We start from the raw sequence: 18,204 nt of genomic DNA, 5'->3' as shown, positions 1-18,204 counted from the left end.
ACTGCAGGTCCTAATGTAATAATATTTATTGTACCTAAATTATTTACAGAATAATGAACATTTGTTAAGCTGAAACACCTTTAGCTGCTTTCTCCTCTTTAACCGGAGTTATTTGGACATCTCTCCCCTCATACCTGTTGCCTTTCAAGTCTATGGCAAAGTTATAGTCTGTAGGGTTGGCAATGGCATGGTCTATGGCAGCTTCTAAAGTCTCTGGTGTGATGAATGTTGGGCTGAGTTCCTGAAACAAAATTAAAATCTTATAAATAATAGGCTTTCATTCAATAACTATAATCATCGCTATCGCTTTCCAATCTTCGTAACTTAGATCCTGCAATAAAACTTTATGTTAAACTACTAAGAGAGATTTTATAGGACCATTAATTATGGAAACAGAAATAGAATACTATTGAGTGAACACACAGGCACATAGTTTACATAGTAAAAAGTCATATTTTAGGTATACTTGTTAAGAATAATATATTGTTACTCATATTGGCTATGAGCAATACGTAGGTAATTAAAAACAGAACTTTCAACTTAAATAAAGCAGCGTTAAGTTTTAAATACCTTCTGTCTTCTGATCTCCTCTGAGACTTGTGCAATTCTTTCCCTCTTTCGTTTATCTGCTCTCTCCATTCTCTTGAGAGCATACTCATCTTGTTCTGCTATCTCTATCTTACGCCTCTCCTCCCGGTCCAGAGCTACCTGAGCGTTCCACTTCTCATTCAACTCGACACATCGGGCCCATTCTTCAGCCTCAATCCGCTGTGACATTTCTGAACTAGCACTCTCCCGTGATGATTTCTCCTTGATCATTTCCTCGTGATAAAACCTTTTGATGGACCGCATTTGCGTTTTGTAGTTGTTGTGCAAACGTAGAAGCTCTAAACGCTCATCTTCAGATATGACTGGTCGCTTAGGAATACGATATATTTTGCTTTTAGCGATAGGTAACCATCGCGGTTTTCTGTGTGCTTCAGCACTTTGTATAACCAGGGGCAAGGTACGCTTTAGTAATGAACTTTGAGACAACATCTTATTTAATCTTGTCGTGTGTTTACAATATTTTATTCCTTTTGCACTAAAGGAATCACATAACCTCACAAAATAAGATTTGACATTAATGTTGTTTTTTTTCCTGTACCGTCTTGCCTTTGAAATGAAATATATATCTTGTATTTTTACTTTACTGAATTATTTTTTGAATGTACAATAAACTATTAGAATTTCATATAAACCATAGAATACCTTAATTAATCTTATGAAGGTTCGGAATAATTTATTTTAGTTCATGTTTAAAATCCCGTTCAAAAGTGTCTGAAACAGGTCTGTGTAAATTTACTGTCAATCAGAAATCAATAAATAAATTGTCAAACAAACGAGATGTCAAGTCAAAGTTATCAAGAATCAAACAAGCTCAAACGAGCCGGGCTTCTTTATTTATTTAATTAGAGATATATCAATGAAATCGAGTACCAAAATCTAGGCTTCATCATGATAAAAATATCTGCCTTGAATGAGGAGTCGGAGGAGGAAAGTGGATCTGAGGAAGAGGTAACACGAGAGGCTTCAGAACAAATAGCGTTGCAGCAGTATGCTAATGCTCTGGATCTGCACAGGAAAGGTAACCTTAAGGATGCCACACAGCTACTTAAAGACCTTCTCGACACGGAACTGCTATATGACGTCAAAAAACCGGCAGAAGGCGAGAAAGTTCCCGGTCCTTTGTTTAATTTGAAATATTTGTCGTATAAAAATTTAGCGACAATGCTAAGTGCATCTGATGAAATAGACGCGGCGATAGAGGCGTACTGCGCGGCCTCTGAGTTGGACGACACTGACGTCACGCTGTGGCACCGTCTGGGGCAACTGTGTATGCGCGCTAAGCGATACGAAATGGCACTGCATGCTTTCCAACGCGGCGCTGATATAAACCCGCGACACTGGCCGTGCCTCGACAAGATTGTCACCCTGCTGCTGGGTTTAGACTACAAAGAGGAGTGCATATCAACTATACATGATGCACTGCAGTTAGACCCGGATTACTTGCGTGGGCTCGCCTACAGGAAACACATATTTACAGTCTATCCATACATCAAAGACTTTATGGAGTACCTCGATCCAATTTACAAATGGGATGAAAAAGATGATGAGCCATTTGATGAGGAAAAAGGTGAGAAACTAATAAAGGAAGCGGAAGATATTCATGAATCATTTTTAGAACAGCAAAGGGCAGAAGAGTTTAAATATGTGATACCAGAACTGAAACTAGTCAAACCTATAACAAATCTAAATTGGCTATCTGTAGGAGACTCTTTGGTGAAGATGCATCACTACATGTCGGAAAACTTTTACAGTCACGCATGCCCCTTAGTAATAATATTTGAGAAAGAGGAGGTGGAAGAAAAGATGGAGGTTTGCGAGGAGCCTCCAGAGACAGAACCAGTAGAGAATAAAACTGAGGAAGTGGAAACTAAAACAGATACAGAGAAGAATGTTGATAATTTATCAGGAAATGAAAATAATGATTTATCAGACAAGGACAAAGCAGCAACAGATACTGAAAAGATAGAAAGTGATGTGGAGGCTGAGCAGCCTGAACATAAGATACCTAAAAAAACTCCAGTTAGGCGTCGTGGCAGTGCTCTCAGCTCGTTGCAGCAGTGGGGGTGGTGTACAAAAAGGAGATCAGGTCGCAAGAAACCTGTTAACAAGCAGGACCAAGATGACAACATCTATGAAACACTCCGCAAGATGGTGCCCATCTGCTTAGTACCAGAGATGGTTGACAAGAAAGAGAATCAAGCTAGAGAGACTTCCCCAGACATATCAGATCTTGAAAAGCTATTTGATGAAAAAGACAAACCAGAAGAAGCGAAAGACTATTTTGGATCAGAAACTGAAGCAGAAGATGTAAAGAACTACATAAATAAATACACTGAAAACAAAAGAGATATCATTGACTTATTGAAAGACTTCCTAAGTACTTTATCTGCGAAGTGGGGAGAGAAGTGGCCACAAGGGCTTCCTGAAGTGTTTATTGAAGCTAACAAGTGTTATATGAATCATATTGATGTTCCAACATACACCAGTGAGAATAATGAAGACTTGTTACATTATACCACTGTCAACATTCTGGTGGAAGAGCTTACTGTCAATGAGCAACTTAACACATCTACTGATGATAAACAGAAACATGACTTGAGTGTCATAGAAAGTGTAGGCATCATTTTAAGCCTTAAACCCCATATTTTTGTAAGCACTGAATGTTTGGAGCTCACATTACGCTATCTTTGGGTCAAACTCCACATTCACATGCTAAACAAATGCAATGAATTTGCTTTAGACTGCTTGTATCAACTACAATATGAATTTGAAGCAATGGAAGAACATCATGATACCTACGGCTTAAATGTTATAAATTTTACATTTAAACCAAAAATTAATGAGAAGGAAGTTCTGGCTGGCATAAAGTTCCTTGAACGAAATAAAAAGTTGTCAACTGTGATGGATTCGTATGAGAGAGGAAACTACGAAGATGTACTGTCAGTTGTGATAGATTCCTTTGAACATTGCAGGTCAATGGCTAGGAATGATGAAGAGATGGCTTTAGATTTTGCAGTACAGTTAGCACTAATACTAGACACGTATTGGGCTTTAGACAAGCCTGATGAGTGCTTTAAATGGTCCTTGACCTGTTTGCATGAAGCTCTAAAGCATTACTTTAGATATACTTCAGGATCCACAGAATATGAGAAGTGGAATCTGACGGTTGTGAAAATATTATGCTGTATGGAGCATATACTAACTACAGAGGGTCTGACATGTTTGGATGCCGTGTCGCAGAAGGAACTCAGTCAGGGGTTAGAAGATCTCATTAGGGTTATTGGTCACCAAGTTGAGACGAATGCATCCGAAATGCCTTTTGGAACCGTCATTCCTTGGATTATCATGCATTACATATTACAAAGAGAAGAAGATCAAGGAAGAGCAAGAGTAGATAAAGACAAAGTGGCGAGCGACGAGGTTCCCAACCCGATTATGGTATTATTTATTGCTCACGAACAGCTTGGCAAAAGAGGTTGGTGCTGCAAATCTGAAGGAAAACTGCTTTACTTCACCCTCGACACCGTAGTGCCAAGATTAAGATCCCCATCCTTGGCCAAAGCTTTAGAGCAAGTGTGCGAAAACATGGAACAATGTGTTTACTGTTTGTACGGGCATCCCGGCAGAAAGAACAAGGTTAAATATCTAATTGATCACAATGCAAACCATCCAAAACCGTTTGAGCTGGATTGGGTAAGAGCTCAGCAACTCTACGAAATATTCAGACCTCCGACATTGCCGGCGTTGGAAGGCAAAGTGACTGGTATAACAGCTGATACCGAACAGCTGTTTCAACGAATCCTTAAACTGTTACCTACAGAGTGCGATCCACAGAAATATCTCCCTGATATTGAGAAATTCATAAAAGGCGTTGAAGACAAATTACCTAGTATACCGTCGTTATTACCATATAAAATGAAAGACATATATTTTTTGCTGGGAGATTATTATTACAAAAAAGAAGAGCGAAAATTAGGCGTGAAGTTCAACATGCTAGACGTGGCTGTGAATAACGACCGCGTAGAATCGTGGGCTAGAATATCGTTAGCCAAAGCGCTCAATTTGGATACGATCCTAAACTCGTGTAAGAATCTAAATCATGAGAAAGAATATTTGAATCCAGCAAAATCTGTGATACGATGTTTCAAGAGATCCTTAGAGTTGGATCCGAAGGCGTGTAACATGTGGACGGAATACGGGATGTTCGTCTACTCAGTACACTCGTTCTGTTCCCGAGTCCTAAAGCAGGCAAGCGAATCGTTAAGTATGGAAGACTTTGAGTCGCTAGAACAACAGAAAGAAGACATGTTGAGTACAACTCATAAATGTTTTATCACTGTGCTTAATGAGCTTAACAATAGTCCCGACATAGTTAATGATGAACCCTGGTTGCACTATTACATGTTGGGTAAGGTTGCCGAGAAACGCAACAAGCCTCCTTCAGTCTACTTAGATTTTTACATGAAGGCCGTTAAAAGTTTACAGGAAACTGATGCGACATACCCATTGAAGATAAACTATAATTCTCCGACACACTTGTGTATTGAGGTGTTAGAGTTACATTACCGCATCCATGCGTCTATTCTCAAGTTCATAGAGCAACATGAGAGCAAGCCCATACCGGCGTCTGTTGGAAAAGTGTTTTCTACGTGCATTGAAGAATGGAAGAAGGGTCCGTTTACTAAAAAACCAAAAAGAGACGGTGTTACGGAATCTACGGAAACGAGCACGGAACCCAAACCAACTGAGCCTGTTCATGCAGCAAATATCCTTAAACGATCTATTAGCGATGCTGGTGAAGAAGAGTCACATGAAGCTAAAAGGCTGAAGATGGAGGCTGCGGCGGCCAAAGTTAGGAGATCTGCTTCTTACGACACTGAGAGAACACCTAAAGACCCAGCAGTGCCGAGCGCTGATGTGCCTCCAGCCAAAACAGTATCACCTGTTGAAGAAAAGAAGTCTGATGTTATCGTCATCGACGAAGACTCGCCTCGACCAGCACTGCCTGCAGCCCCCCCACCACCAGAACCAGTTGTAGAAAAAGCTCCTGAAATAGAAAAACCAGTTGAAGACAAAGAGGAGAAAAAAAGTGATGCTGAACAGAAAGAAGGAAGCTCGAGTAGCACCTCTTCTACTTCATCCTCGGACTCCAGTTCTAGCGAGTCTTCTTCGGACAGCAGTAGCAGCTCTAGCAGTGATAGCAGCACATCAACAAAATCTGCTAATGACGCCAAAGCATTGCCAGAAGACGAAATTATGAAGATCGTGGCCGCGTGCCTCGATGCTCTGGAAGACTGCGCCAGTAGATTCTCCCCACACTACAAAGCTATTTACAGACTCGCCCATTACCACTTTTACTACAAAAAGGGGAAAGATATTGAACGTTGTCGAGATCTTATGCTGTCTAACTTTATGTCTAGGGCAGGCCAAAAGTTAGGAGGACTGTTCAGTGAGAGGAAACCCTCGAATTTCTTCAACAATATTTGGAAAATACCCGCATTGGAAATAGAACGACCTGGTGGGTTCATCTTTCACATGAATCGCTCCGTACTCCTCACGATGGAGATACTGAAAGAGATAGACGATCACAAGACATTGTTGGACCTCAGTCTGCATCTGATAAGAATACCTGAGCCTGATAAAAAGTATTTACGAGACTCTGACAGAGAGGAACTAGCACAACAAGCGTTTTCACTTTGCGTTCAGTCTCTGAAGGGACAACTTACAAAATTCAGCCAGCAAGCTGATTTGAAGAGCAATGACGTGGAGCGGCAAGCTCTTAACAGCTTAATGTTGGACATTTACAGAGCTTACCAACGTGCACAGAAACAACCAAATTCAAAACAATTTACCAACTTGCTCATAGAAGGGTACAAGTTAGTTACAAATGATATTATTACCGAAAACATGAATCTTACGGATATCAGCATGAAATACTGCCAGAGGTTGATTCAGAAATTGAAACAAGAAGCGACTATGGCTAGTCTGGATAAATCGCAAAATGCTCAGAAGAAGCAGGCTGCGAAGGCGGCGGCTGTCGCGGAACGGACGGAGCCTGTCAAACCCCCGCCCGTCACTGTGCATGCGCCTTCTAAACCAGAGGCTAAAGCTCCTCCGCCGCAGCCGCAGCCCTCGTCGTCGACGTCAAGTTCCACTTTACCAAAGATGTCTCCCCACGAGATGGCCGCCGCCTTCCAGAGCTACCTGCCGATGTTGAACGACCCCCTCTTGTCGCAACAGACGGCGGCCGCTTTGTCTCTGTCTTACTTAAGCAATATAAGTGCTCTCGCCGGCTACCCGTCGCTGCAAAACACCTTGCAATCCTCGTTGCAAAGCACTTTGCAGAACACTTTCCAAGCTGAGTTTTACCGCCAGTTTATAGGCCAGAGCTTTTCTTCGTTTATGCCGCCTGTGAAGAAGCAGAAGCGTGGTCCGAAGCCAGGATCCACTAGAGCCGCCCCTGTTTCACAAATGAAGACTTCCAAGTCATTTTCCGGTTCTTTGCCATCCTCGATGACGTCGGTGAGTAAGCCAGCTATGACGTCGGTAAGTAAGCCGGCTATGACGTCAGTGAGCAAGCCCGCTATGACGTCAGCGAGTAAGCCAGCGATTCCATCAGTGAGTAAACCGTCAGCCACGTCAACGATTAGCTCGCTGCAGAAGTCGAACTCGACACCCCTGACTCCGAGTATGGGTACTGTGCTGCAGAACTTGCCCGCCTCCATGACTGCAAACCTATCTAGTTTCGGGGCGATCCACTCGACGTCTCACCCCACTCACACGCTGCCGGCGCAGGCGCACATGTCGACAGCGTCGACTGTGGGTGCGGCCATCCACACGAAGCCGCCGATGCCGCACCAGCAGGTGAGCCCCGGCAAGACGCTGCAGGAGAAGCTCGCGGAGAGGCAGAAGCACCTGCCTATATCCAAGAACCACGACATAAACGCATCCATCAGCAAGCTGCCCTCCTCTCTGACTATCACCAAGACGTCGGTTCCTAAACCAGCCATGAAGAAGCCCGACGCTAAGAAAGCGCTGCCGTTCACAGAGAGACCCAAACCCATCTCCTCAGACGAGGTTATTGTCCTCGACGATGATTAGAATGTATTATGATTACCTTATCAATATTAATGTAGGAAATTTTCCATATATCATGACTATATAATCGTAATTTTTGATTCAATAAATGAAATTCAATCGGATTCGTTTATTTTCATTTATTTCTTATAAAATATTTTATTTTAATTTAATATTTACAAATTTTATACCGAACATAATTCTAACAAATGTTACATTATTATACATTGCTCACATGCATTACCAAATGCAGATATATCGAAGACATTTTATTGCGTTTACTTTAGAAGATAATATAAATGCTACTTTACATTTTAATTAATTCACTTGTCATTCATACAAGTACTTGCGATCGTTTCCCCATAATTAATTTACTTACACAAAATGTCTTATCGTATATTTGACCAACTTTAAGCTGAGCTATATGAGCTATATTCAGTTATATATGCACATAGCATATATAACTGAATAAGAACGTTGTGTAAGAACGTGATACATAATTACATATTAAAATAATATCGGCCGGTAAGTGCCCCACAGCCGGAAAAACGCCTCTTTTCAGACAGATAAGGAACATCATAAAAAACGAATTGTAATAAATATTTAACTGATCAATTACCAGACAAATAATAACTAATTTCATAAATTTTACAGCAATTATTGTCTGTAAAGGATTCACAGCAAACTACTTTTTACCGATTTTGGTAAAATTTGGCAAAGGCTTAGCTGTAATTCCAAGAAACATTTGTTTCTGCGATAATTGGCGTATGTGTGGAATACCTATATGCCTTGCTAGTGTAATTGTTTATAGACTGGTTTGAGCACTAAATGTTAATGACACACAAACTCAAAATCATTGAGAAGATTTATTTTATTTGGTCAGTACTGATTTTTCTCGAGTTTAAAGTTATTGGCTAACTTTAAGTATACCGCATAGTAGATAAATGGATTTGCCGGTAGGTGGATCTATGTTTATCTAAAAGAATGTTAATATCAGTCATTCAGCTTTTTAGAGTACAAATAACGCACTGTACAATTTCACTATAAATTAGATAATAAAGGTGAATGAAGTCACTAACCTCTATTATAATACACTGGACAGGTACAATTTATTGATGCTATCTTCAAATTATCGTAATGACAGTGCCTTGAAACTATATTTCACATCAGACAGATCATTAAGGATATAGGGAAAGGCCAGTCTATATCATAATAGAGGTAAGTAGTGTAATTCAAACATAAGGCACCTCAAGCAATGGCGTGTTTCTAAATATTCCCGTCGCAAATGAATGGCGCTAGTGTGCAGTTTTCACAAAACACGTTCTGATTGGACAACGCCGACAGTGGTGCCACCTGGTTAAGTCCTAGCGGGGTGTACTTTCATACAGTCTTATAGTAGAAGTGCACGAGCACTGCGCCCAGGTTCCAGCTCATGAGTAGCGTGATGAGGTACACCAGGAACAGGACCGGCAGCGGCAGCAGGAACACTCGAGTGTTCTGCAGCATCGGGATATCTGGGGAGGAAAGAAAATTATATAAAGAAAGGTAGAAAATAAGCCATCCCAAGAAACTTATTCTGTTTAGTTTCCTGACCTTTTCAGATTTTACAGGGATCGTTTCTGAATAGGGATGAAGACTATTTATTTTTTCTATGCCCATCAGGCAGTTTAATGATTAAATATCAGTCAGTGGAACTTACGCGTGATGTCACTTCTGTATATAAATTTTGGGAAGGTTTTACGTCACAAATCCCTAAATATATCTTTTGTCAATTTTATTGAGATAAAAAATAGGGGATTATATTTTTGTGATTATCCATCTGACAGATAAAAAGATTTTTACTTTTTATATCTAGTCTTCATCCCTATTATAAATAGCCCACATAAGACCCCAAAACAACGAGTTTGCTAGTAAAAGCCCCATTTAATGAAGTCGGCTAGTTCCACAGATTGTCAGGCTTATGTAAAGAAATGCCAATCTCATTTGTTATCATTATTATCAATAGAAATCACTCTGCTCCGCATAGGCGATCTGCCATTATAGGTTTAATAATAAGTGTATTATGAAATTATTAAAAAAACAACCAATTGTAAAACCAACACAATTATCTGAATGATTAGTGACAACATGTAAATAAGAATAAAAATAATCATACAAAAAACATTTAGGACCTCATTAGTGTTACTGAAAAAAACATCTTTATAGCTAAGAGACAAAGATAATATTTGTTTCACAGTCACTCAGAGTGTTAGCACACTCACATAACATATATAACAAGGAGTCGCGCGCACGCATCGCTTTGTGACGGGTGTGTGATCGGTACCGTCAATATGTCGAGTACGTTAAAGTGCAGTGTTTGTAACATTGTGATAGACGAGTTGCTCTCGTATATACAAAATAAAATATCGGTGATAGACGAAATTACATTAATGAGAATATGTACAACGTCTTTCTCAAGCGAAGAAATACAGAAATCAAAATCGCTGTTGTTTGATTCTCTGTCAACGGATGTACGTAAAATATCTAGAAAACGTAAAGGAAAGGAAGTTAGAGATTTGGAAGACATCATTAGTCTTTTCAAAGTAACAGATCCTGATGCAATTCCAATATTTGTGGCGAGGCAATTAGAAAAATTGCCGCCTATTACATTTGATCATCTTGATTGTACGAAACTTCTCAAGGATTTGCTGCTCGTAAAAGAGGAAATTGAGCAAGTTAAGACGACATATGCTTCGGTCAAGCAGCTTGAAGACCTAAGAAACGAAGTTATCGGATTAAAAAACGACAGAATAATGTATACCCCAGCACAATACATTAATAACAAAAGTGGCGCATGGATTGATAATAATGAAGCTAATGCTATTAATGACTCAACGATAGAAGTAAATAGTGTGTGTGATAAATTACAAAAAGAGGAACTTGTTGCAAACAGTAAGTTGCAGAATAATTCCAATTGTAGGTATCCGAAAATAAGCGACAAAGAAATCGTGAACTGCGTTAACGAGGAGCCGAGTGTCGTAGTGACTCATCGTGATATGCAAAAATCGCCTCGGACGCCGCCGCCGCTCGCGCCGGTAACTGAGAACAAAACTAAACAACAAAAGGACGATCAGCTGACTGTGTTGATAACGAGTGCGCCCGTATCACCTAATGCAGCGGAATCGGAATGCGAGTCGCGAAATAATACTGAGTGGAGAACTATATCTTACAAGAAAAGATCGAATTATAGGTATGCAGGCAAAGCGGGAACTGCGCGTGACGTTCAAGGAAGTTTCAAGGCGGCTGAAAGGAAAGTTCCTATTTTCATTTCTAATGTCCATAAAGATACGATGGCTAAGGACATAGTGTCTTACATACAAAGTAAAACACAGGATGTTGTATCATTAGAAAAGATAAACACTAAGAAACAAAAAGAACACAACGCATACAAGTTCTTTGTATCAGAAAGTAAATTATCTTTATTCTTAGATGAAAATATATGGCCTGAAGGCATTATATTTAGGCGTTTCGTGCATTTTAAAAGCAAATATGTAAGAGATATGTCAACAAAAACGGCCACAAATCAAACATATAATGCATAGCACCTTTACGTTAACTAGTTTTAACTGTAAAAACGTTAAACGTTCCGTCGATAACATACGAGAAATGTGCCGTTTTTCTGATATCATTGCGCTTCAGGAGACGTGGCTGTTACCGGATGAGATCCAGTACCTGAGCACTATTGACAGAAAATTTAGTTCAACTGGTACTTCTGCCGTTGACACAGCAGCTGGCTTGCTGCGTGGCCGCCCGTACGGAGGTGTTGCGCTGTTATGGCGCAGTGACGTGTTTCAAAACGTATCTGTTATACAGTGTAATAATCCGCGCGTGTGTGCCATTAAAATCGTTACAAACGACAGACCTATTGTGGTAATTAGTGTCTACATGCCCACAGACTCGCCGGATAACCTGTCGGACTTTACGGACTGTCTGGGTACGGTGAGTGCTTTAACGGATGACTGTATGATAGAATCTGTATATGTGATGGGTGATTTTAATGCCCACCCTAATGAATTGTTTTTTAGAGAACTCTCTGCTTTTACTAGTGAACAAAATTTGTTATGTATTGATGTTGAAAGGTTGGGTATAAATAGTGATACTTATACATTTGTGAGTGAGGCGCATGGATCCAGGAGATGGTTGGATCATTGTTTGATTACACAGGCTACTGTGCCGACTATTAATAATGTATACGTGAAATATGATGTGCTATGGTCTGACCACTTTCCCCTCATACTAGAATGTAATTTTAACCTTTTAACACCAAAGGTATGTCATAAGTCAGTAACAGTAAATAATGCAGTATGGGGAGAGAGAAGTCCGGAGCAGATTGATTCCTATCGCAGTGTCTGTCATGAAAACTTGCGTTTAATTGATTTTCCATCGGAGTTTAGACATTGTTGTGATAGTTTTTTGTAACAATATTTCTCATAAACCGGTCATTGACCGATTATATCGTAATATTGTAACGGCCCTCACAGATGCGGCAATATTAAGTAAACAAAGTAGGAAACAAAAAAAAAAAATGTGTATTAATAGGGTGGAATAGGCATGTCAGAGATGCTCACAGGGAGGCCAGGTTAAACTTTCAGTGCTGGGTCTTAAGTGGAAAACCGTATTGTGGTCGTGAATATGAAAAAATGTGTGCTAGTAGGAAGATATTCAAATCCCGTTTAAAATGGTGCCAAAATAATCAGCACCAAATAAAAATGGATATCATTGCCGATAAACATGCATCGAAAGATTTTCGTGGCTTCTGGAAATCCACAAGTAAATTGAATAGTGGGCCTGGTCTGCCTGTGAGTGTCAATGGCTGCAGTGATACGAGAGATATTGCTAATTTATTCAAGGATCACTTCTATGTGCGTTCACAGTTGGGACCATCGGGGGAGATGCTCAATGCTGAGAAACCTGAAGGAAAGGTGGGCTTACGTTTTAGGGCCAAGGACGTGGAGAACGTGATCAGACACATGTCGCGAGGTAAGTCCCCTGGCCATGATGGTCTGAGCATTGAGCACCTTCAGTACGGTGGTGCTCATATTTCGCGAGTGTTATCACTATTCTGTAACCTATGTATGAGTCATAGTTATTTACCACCCGATTTAATAAAAACCATAGTGATACCAGTTGTTAAAAATAAATCTGGGGACATGTCGGATCTGGGCAACTATAGGCCGATATCCTTGGCCACCATTATAGCTAAAGTACTTGATAGATTGCTTGAGATACAGTTAAATAAACATCTTCAAATACATGACAATCAGTTTGGGTTTAGGCCCAAACTCTCAACCGAATGTGCAATTATGTGTCTCAAGCAAACTGTCAGATATTATACAGATCGGGGAACGCCAATATATGCGTGTTTTTTAGACCTTTCTAAGGCTTTTGACCTGGTTTCCTACGACATACTCTGGAAAAAGTTAAAAGAGGAGAATACGCCTCCAGAAGTCATAAATATCTTTAGGTATTGGTATGGAAACCAGGTCAACAATGTAAGGTGGGCAGGGCAACTGTCTGATTCGTATAAAATGGAGTGTGGTGTGAGGCAGGGAGGGTTGACCTCTCCTGTACTCTTTAATTTATATATTAATGCACTGATTGTCACGCTCAGCAACGAACATGTCGGATGCCATATTGATGACGTATGCGTCAATAATCTCAGCTATGCTGACGATATGGTGCTGTTGAGCGCCTCAGTCTGTGGTCTAAGGAGGCTGCTTTGTTTATGTGAGGGGTATGCACAAACCCATGGACTTAAATATAATGAAAAAAAGAGCCAGGTTATGGTCTTTAAATCCGGAACTAAATATCCCACCAATATTCCCCCGCTAAAAATAAATGGAACCTCCTTAGAAAGAGTAGATAGTTTTAAATACCTAGGTCATGTGGTTGCCTCAGATTTACGTGACGACATGGACATGGAACGGGAACGAAGGGCTTTATCGGTAAGAGCTAATATGGTATCTCGTAGGTTTGTACGTTGCTCCACTGGTGCTAAAACAACCTTGTTTAGAGCGTATTGCACAACATTCTACACGTGCAGCCTATGGATTACATATACTCGAAGATCGTACGAATCCCTTCGGATCCAGTATAATAATGCGTTCAGGATGCTGTTGGGGTTGCCGCGTTATTGTAGTGCCTCCGGCATGTTCGCGGACGCGCATGTTGACGGTTTTAGCGCGATAATGCGAAAACGCATCGCTTCAATGGTCAGCAGAGTACGCGCCAGCACCAACAGCATCCTGAACATGATAGCTTATAGGGTAGATTCCCCGTACATGAATAATGTTATAAGACTTCATGTCTAATCTATTCTGTATGTTGCTGTATTTTTATATGTTTATATTGTGATTGTGACTTACTAACCATATTATTCATGTATTACTAACAAGTGGATTATGTTATCTTAATAAATAAATTAAATTAAATAACGCTCAACCCTATAAAAGCGCTTTATATAACTTTGAGAATCAGTGTGTTAAGCGCTAAAAGAGCGCTTCTACCACTGAACATAGAAAATCAACACTTACCGGAGTCAAGACATTTGCCATAATCTGAAAGTCAACATGAATGTTAGTTGTGGAGCTGTGTGATGACGTAGTGTTAGGGAGTACACTTACTGCTGTAGCCCAGGAATGTGATGTACAGGTAGTAGAAGACAGCCGCCAACCAGAACGTGTTGGAGACCAGACACGACACGAAGCCGCGCAGGAAGTAATAGTCTGGAAGTAAAAAATGAGAAATTGTTACTGAAATTTGAAATTAAGAGGCATATTCCAATGAGGTAGGTACCAAACCAGAACCTAACTACATACCAGTACTAACATATTCCAATTAGTTAGGTACCAGTACCTAACCTAAAAAGGGAAAACTATAAGAATGAAGATGAACAATCTTAGTGTGTCTCTTTGTTTAAAAACTCAGTCTAAAAGCAAAATGCGAATAAGAATCAACGTTAAACAAGTTTTTTCACTTAAATATATTGGTCCTTTATTTAGTCACATCATGACTGATTACCTTTTTAAGGACCAAACCAAATTACGTATAGGCGTACGCTATAAACTTTTAAACTAACCAAGACAGACTCAGATACAAAACACATGAACACTTTTGCTTGAAGAGGCCTGTGTCCAGTAGCGGCATTCCTCTGTTACTTTTTTCTATTATTGGAAATACTGCAAAAGTATTTCCATAGAACTTACCGCTAAAGAACAGCATGAGTATACAGTGCAGCAGCGAGAGTGGGGGGAAGAAGGCGTTGATGTGGATGTCGAAGGCGTAGCCCCACTCCACGTCTGGGCCGCTCGGGTCGCGCCGCAAGTACTTGTTGCTCGCGTACCTGGTAAAGGACATAGATAGTCAATATGGACACATCGTATTTGTTTTGAATATTGTAACTCCGTTTAGGGTGTCTACTGCAACATGCCAGTGATGGAGATGAAGGATGATGTAGGGAGTGTTGGATACTTTGAATGTTAAATATTACCAATACTTTGCTTATTAAATGATGTAACGGTTTACTCACGCGTATTTATCGGGGTAGCCCGACTAGTTTCGGACCCAACCGGAGTCCTTAATCATGAGCAGACGCGGCGGGATCGCGAGTCGAGTTCCGCCGCGTCTGCTCATGATTAAGGACTCCGGTTGGGTCCGAAACTAGTCGGGCTACCCCGATAAATACGCGTGAGTAAACCGTTACATCATTTAATAATGAATCAGTCTCACGATAGTTATTATAAAAAAATACTTTGCTTTTTATTCAACCTTTAGCTGCCAACACTCCGCCGAATTTCTTAAAAAATATCCTAATAATTAGTCCAAAGAAACAAACACCACTAAACCCTTACGCAAATAATGTTGCTTATATAGTCATTCAACAAATTTTCATTGAAGTTTATTAACTTTTAGCATAAAAATTAAATTGCAGTTTGAAAACTATAGGTACATAATGTTATGCTTACCAGAATATAGTAGAAACTAGAAGGCCGATGCCGATGAAATCTACAAATATGACGTACAGCACGAACTTCACTATGTCGTAGGAGTCCATGTCCATCGCCAGCCCGAAGCATATTGATGATACTGGAACATGCATATTAAATAATATTACAATATCAATTAATCTATACTAATATATAAACCTGAAGAGTTTGTTTGTTGGAACGCGCTAATGTCAGGAACTACTGGTCCAAATTGAAAAATTATTTTTGTGTTGAATAGACCATTCATTGAGGAAGGCTTTAGGCTATAAACCATCACGCTGCAACTAATAGGAGAGAAGATACAATGGAAAATGTGAAAAAAAACAGGGCAGTTATAAATCATAGCTTATATTTTCTACCCATGGGGTTGCGGGCAACAGCTAGTATTACAGAATGATATAAGAACTGACCGTTCATCTGAGGTTCAGACAGCTATGGCCAAGGGTCATACATACATGTTAAATATATTTATTTAATATGGATGGTACAGAGGACTGAATTGCGCATCTTTGACGCCCTTTTAATTGTTCAATCAATCGAGATTCTCGACATTTAAGCTAGCACTTTATCTAGAGTTTTGTAGTTAAAGCTTGAATAACTATGCAGAGAGGAGGTGCTGTAACATTTGTTTGTAGATTTTTTGAATTATTTTTCCAAGGACTACAGCCTCTTATTCCACCTCCTGGACCATCAAGTGAGTGTCAGAGTTATGGTAACCATAATATGTTCATATGCTTTGTTTTATAATAAGTATTAAATTCATACTTACAGAATAACCATATTGTGAGTAGAACTAGGAAAGCCGGGTCATCTCTGGCAAACTGTGATTTTGTATCTGTAATACCATAATGATATCTTTTTATTAATTAAAACAAAACACTATTTAATTTAAAAAGATAAAAAGGTTTTCTTGAGCATACCAATTTAACATTTTAGCTTAATTAAAATGACTAGTTCTAGTTGACGTTGGTTGTGAAAACTTCTATGATAAACATTTTTTTCATTTATAACCAGAAGTTTGTTTTCCACAAAGCTTTTGTTTAAGAGTCAGCAATTTACCTATTTCTCTCAGTAGTTCGCCTGTTTTTCAACATTATATCTGAATAAAGATAATAGATATATATGAATTAACTACAAAGAGTGTTACTGGTGACTTCAGAAAGGTATGGAAGAAGATATGAAGTGCTGATCCAAAAAAAAAAAAAATACAGTCGAATTGAGAACCTCCTCCTTTTTTTGAAGTCGGTTAAAAAGTGTAAACGGAATGATGATGATTCAATTATTGAGAAATCTCAGGTAAATGAAGACTCAAAATTAAAAAGGAGTCAGTTGCATTTTTTGTAATATATATTCAATAGTTCAACAATGTCACACACACATCAGTTACACATTTGTTTGCTATTGTTGCATCAGTTCATTGTTTTGTCATGACAAAGGTATAAAATACTAAGCTTAACTTTTCTTAAATATTATCTCCAGTTTAAGAGGTCATTCTTTATCATGATAATGTTTAAGATATAAGTTATCAAAAATTGTATCCATACTACTATTAGATCAGATACAGATATGAATAAATACTTATTAATATTGATTTCAAATAAAAGATTGAATTTATAGATTGGAGTACATCGTGCACAACGTAAAACAGTAGCAGTAGTAAGTATTCAAAACTTCAACAATTGTATTTTAAGATAACATTGTAGAAATGCTTGGTTATTAAATAGCAATATTGGCAACACATACAATTCGGTAATAACTCCTAAATTAGCTACTTACGTTTCCTATAATTGAAATTTCTGAAGACTTTCTGTGGCGCCACAAATAAGTATACCATTTGCCATGCAGCAAACTCAAAGTCCATCTGATTGAACTGGAAGAGTCTTTTGATGTATTTATACCGCTTGACGGACGCACTGGCCGTCGTCTGCTGGTAGTTAGCCGGCGCTGGCAATGGAGAAGTACTCCTTGGATAGTTACTCAGACTTGGAGTGGGCGACGTCGCGTACTTCATTTTGACCAAATTTTATGTTCACCGCACGTAGATTTCACGTCATTAAGACCCTAAGTAATTTATAAACTTCCTAAATATTGTTAAGGCTTCGGGTCTTAAACATTTATATTTATTTTAATCCAATAGAATGTACATAAACCATTAGTCACAGCGAAACGTCAGTTTATGATGTTGAATGGTAAACGTCACCGGTAGTGCTTTCTTGTTTAACGCTATTCGTATGACAAAGATAGATTTAACGTGTATGCTTCAAATGTGAGGAATATTATTTTTGACAACATTTCGCAAATGACGTTCTACGGTTGCGTTCAGAAATGAATATACAGTTTTACATTACTTTCTTTTACGTAGCAATTCAAAAGGCGCATTTATTTTTGTTCAATAGTAATACTTATGTTTGAAGGATTTCGTGGGGCGATATTTTCGGGCTTATTACAAAAATTAAAAAAAATACCTTAACTACTGTAACGTAATCCCGGGAAT

General features: G+C 39.2%; 3 protein-coding genes across 4 annotated transcripts; 1 reads left to right on the top strand and 2 right to left on the bottom strand.

The window, feature by feature from the left end:
- Nucleotides 1-8: 8 nt before the first annotated feature.
- Nucleotides 9-1,123, bottom strand: LOC113502144 (probable 28S ribosomal protein S26, mitochondrial). Its single transcript, XM_026883543.1, has 2 exons — nucleotides 571-1,123; nucleotides 9-241 (listed from the first exon to the last, which is right to left on the bottom strand). Exons 1-2 carry the CDS (start codon nucleotides 1,036-1,038, stop codon nucleotides 65-67), a joined length of 645 nt encoding a protein of 214 aa, XP_026739344.1. The 5' UTR covers nucleotides 1,039-1,123; the 3' UTR covers nucleotides 9-64.
- Nucleotides 1,124-1,192: 69 nt separating this feature from the next.
- LOC113502141 (calcineurin-binding protein cabin-1-like) lies at nucleotides 1,193-7,811 on the top strand. Its single transcript, XM_026883537.1, has one exon. It carries the CDS (start codon nucleotides 1,498-1,500, stop codon nucleotides 7,708-7,710), a length of 6,213 nt encoding a protein of 2,070 aa, XP_026739338.1. The 5' UTR covers nucleotides 1,193-1,497; the 3' UTR covers nucleotides 7,711-7,811.
- A 147-nt stretch (nucleotides 7,812-7,958) lies between these two features.
- LOC113502143 (protein unc-50 homolog) lies at nucleotides 7,959-17,895 on the bottom strand. Of its 2 annotated transcripts, XM_026883540.1 has the most exons (7): nucleotides 17,487-17,895; nucleotides 16,480-16,545; nucleotides 15,690-15,810; nucleotides 14,931-15,067; nucleotides 14,349-14,450; nucleotides 14,259-14,282; nucleotides 7,959-9,200 (listed from the first exon to the last, which is right to left on the bottom strand). In XM_026883540.1, exons 1-7 carry the CDS (start codon nucleotides 17,719-17,721, stop codon nucleotides 9,067-9,069), a joined length of 819 nt encoding a protein of 272 aa, XP_026739341.1. In that variant the 5' UTR covers nucleotides 17,722-17,895; the 3' UTR covers nucleotides 7,959-9,066. The 2 variants fall into 2 exon arrangements, with proteins under 2 accessions (XP_026739341.1, XP_026739343.1); XM_026883542.1 differs by lacking the exon at nucleotides 14,259-14,282.
- Between the last annotated feature and the right edge of the window lie 309 nt (nucleotides 17,896-18,204).

Source organism: Trichoplusia ni, chromosome 16, assembly GCF_003590095.1.
Source record: "Trichoplusia ni isolate ovarian cell line Hi5 chromosome 16, tn1, whole genome shotgun sequence".
Taxonomy (NCBI): Eukaryota; Metazoa; Arthropoda; class Insecta; order Lepidoptera; family Noctuidae; genus Trichoplusia; species Trichoplusia ni.
This window is presented reverse-complemented; position numbering and strand designations above follow the sequence as displayed.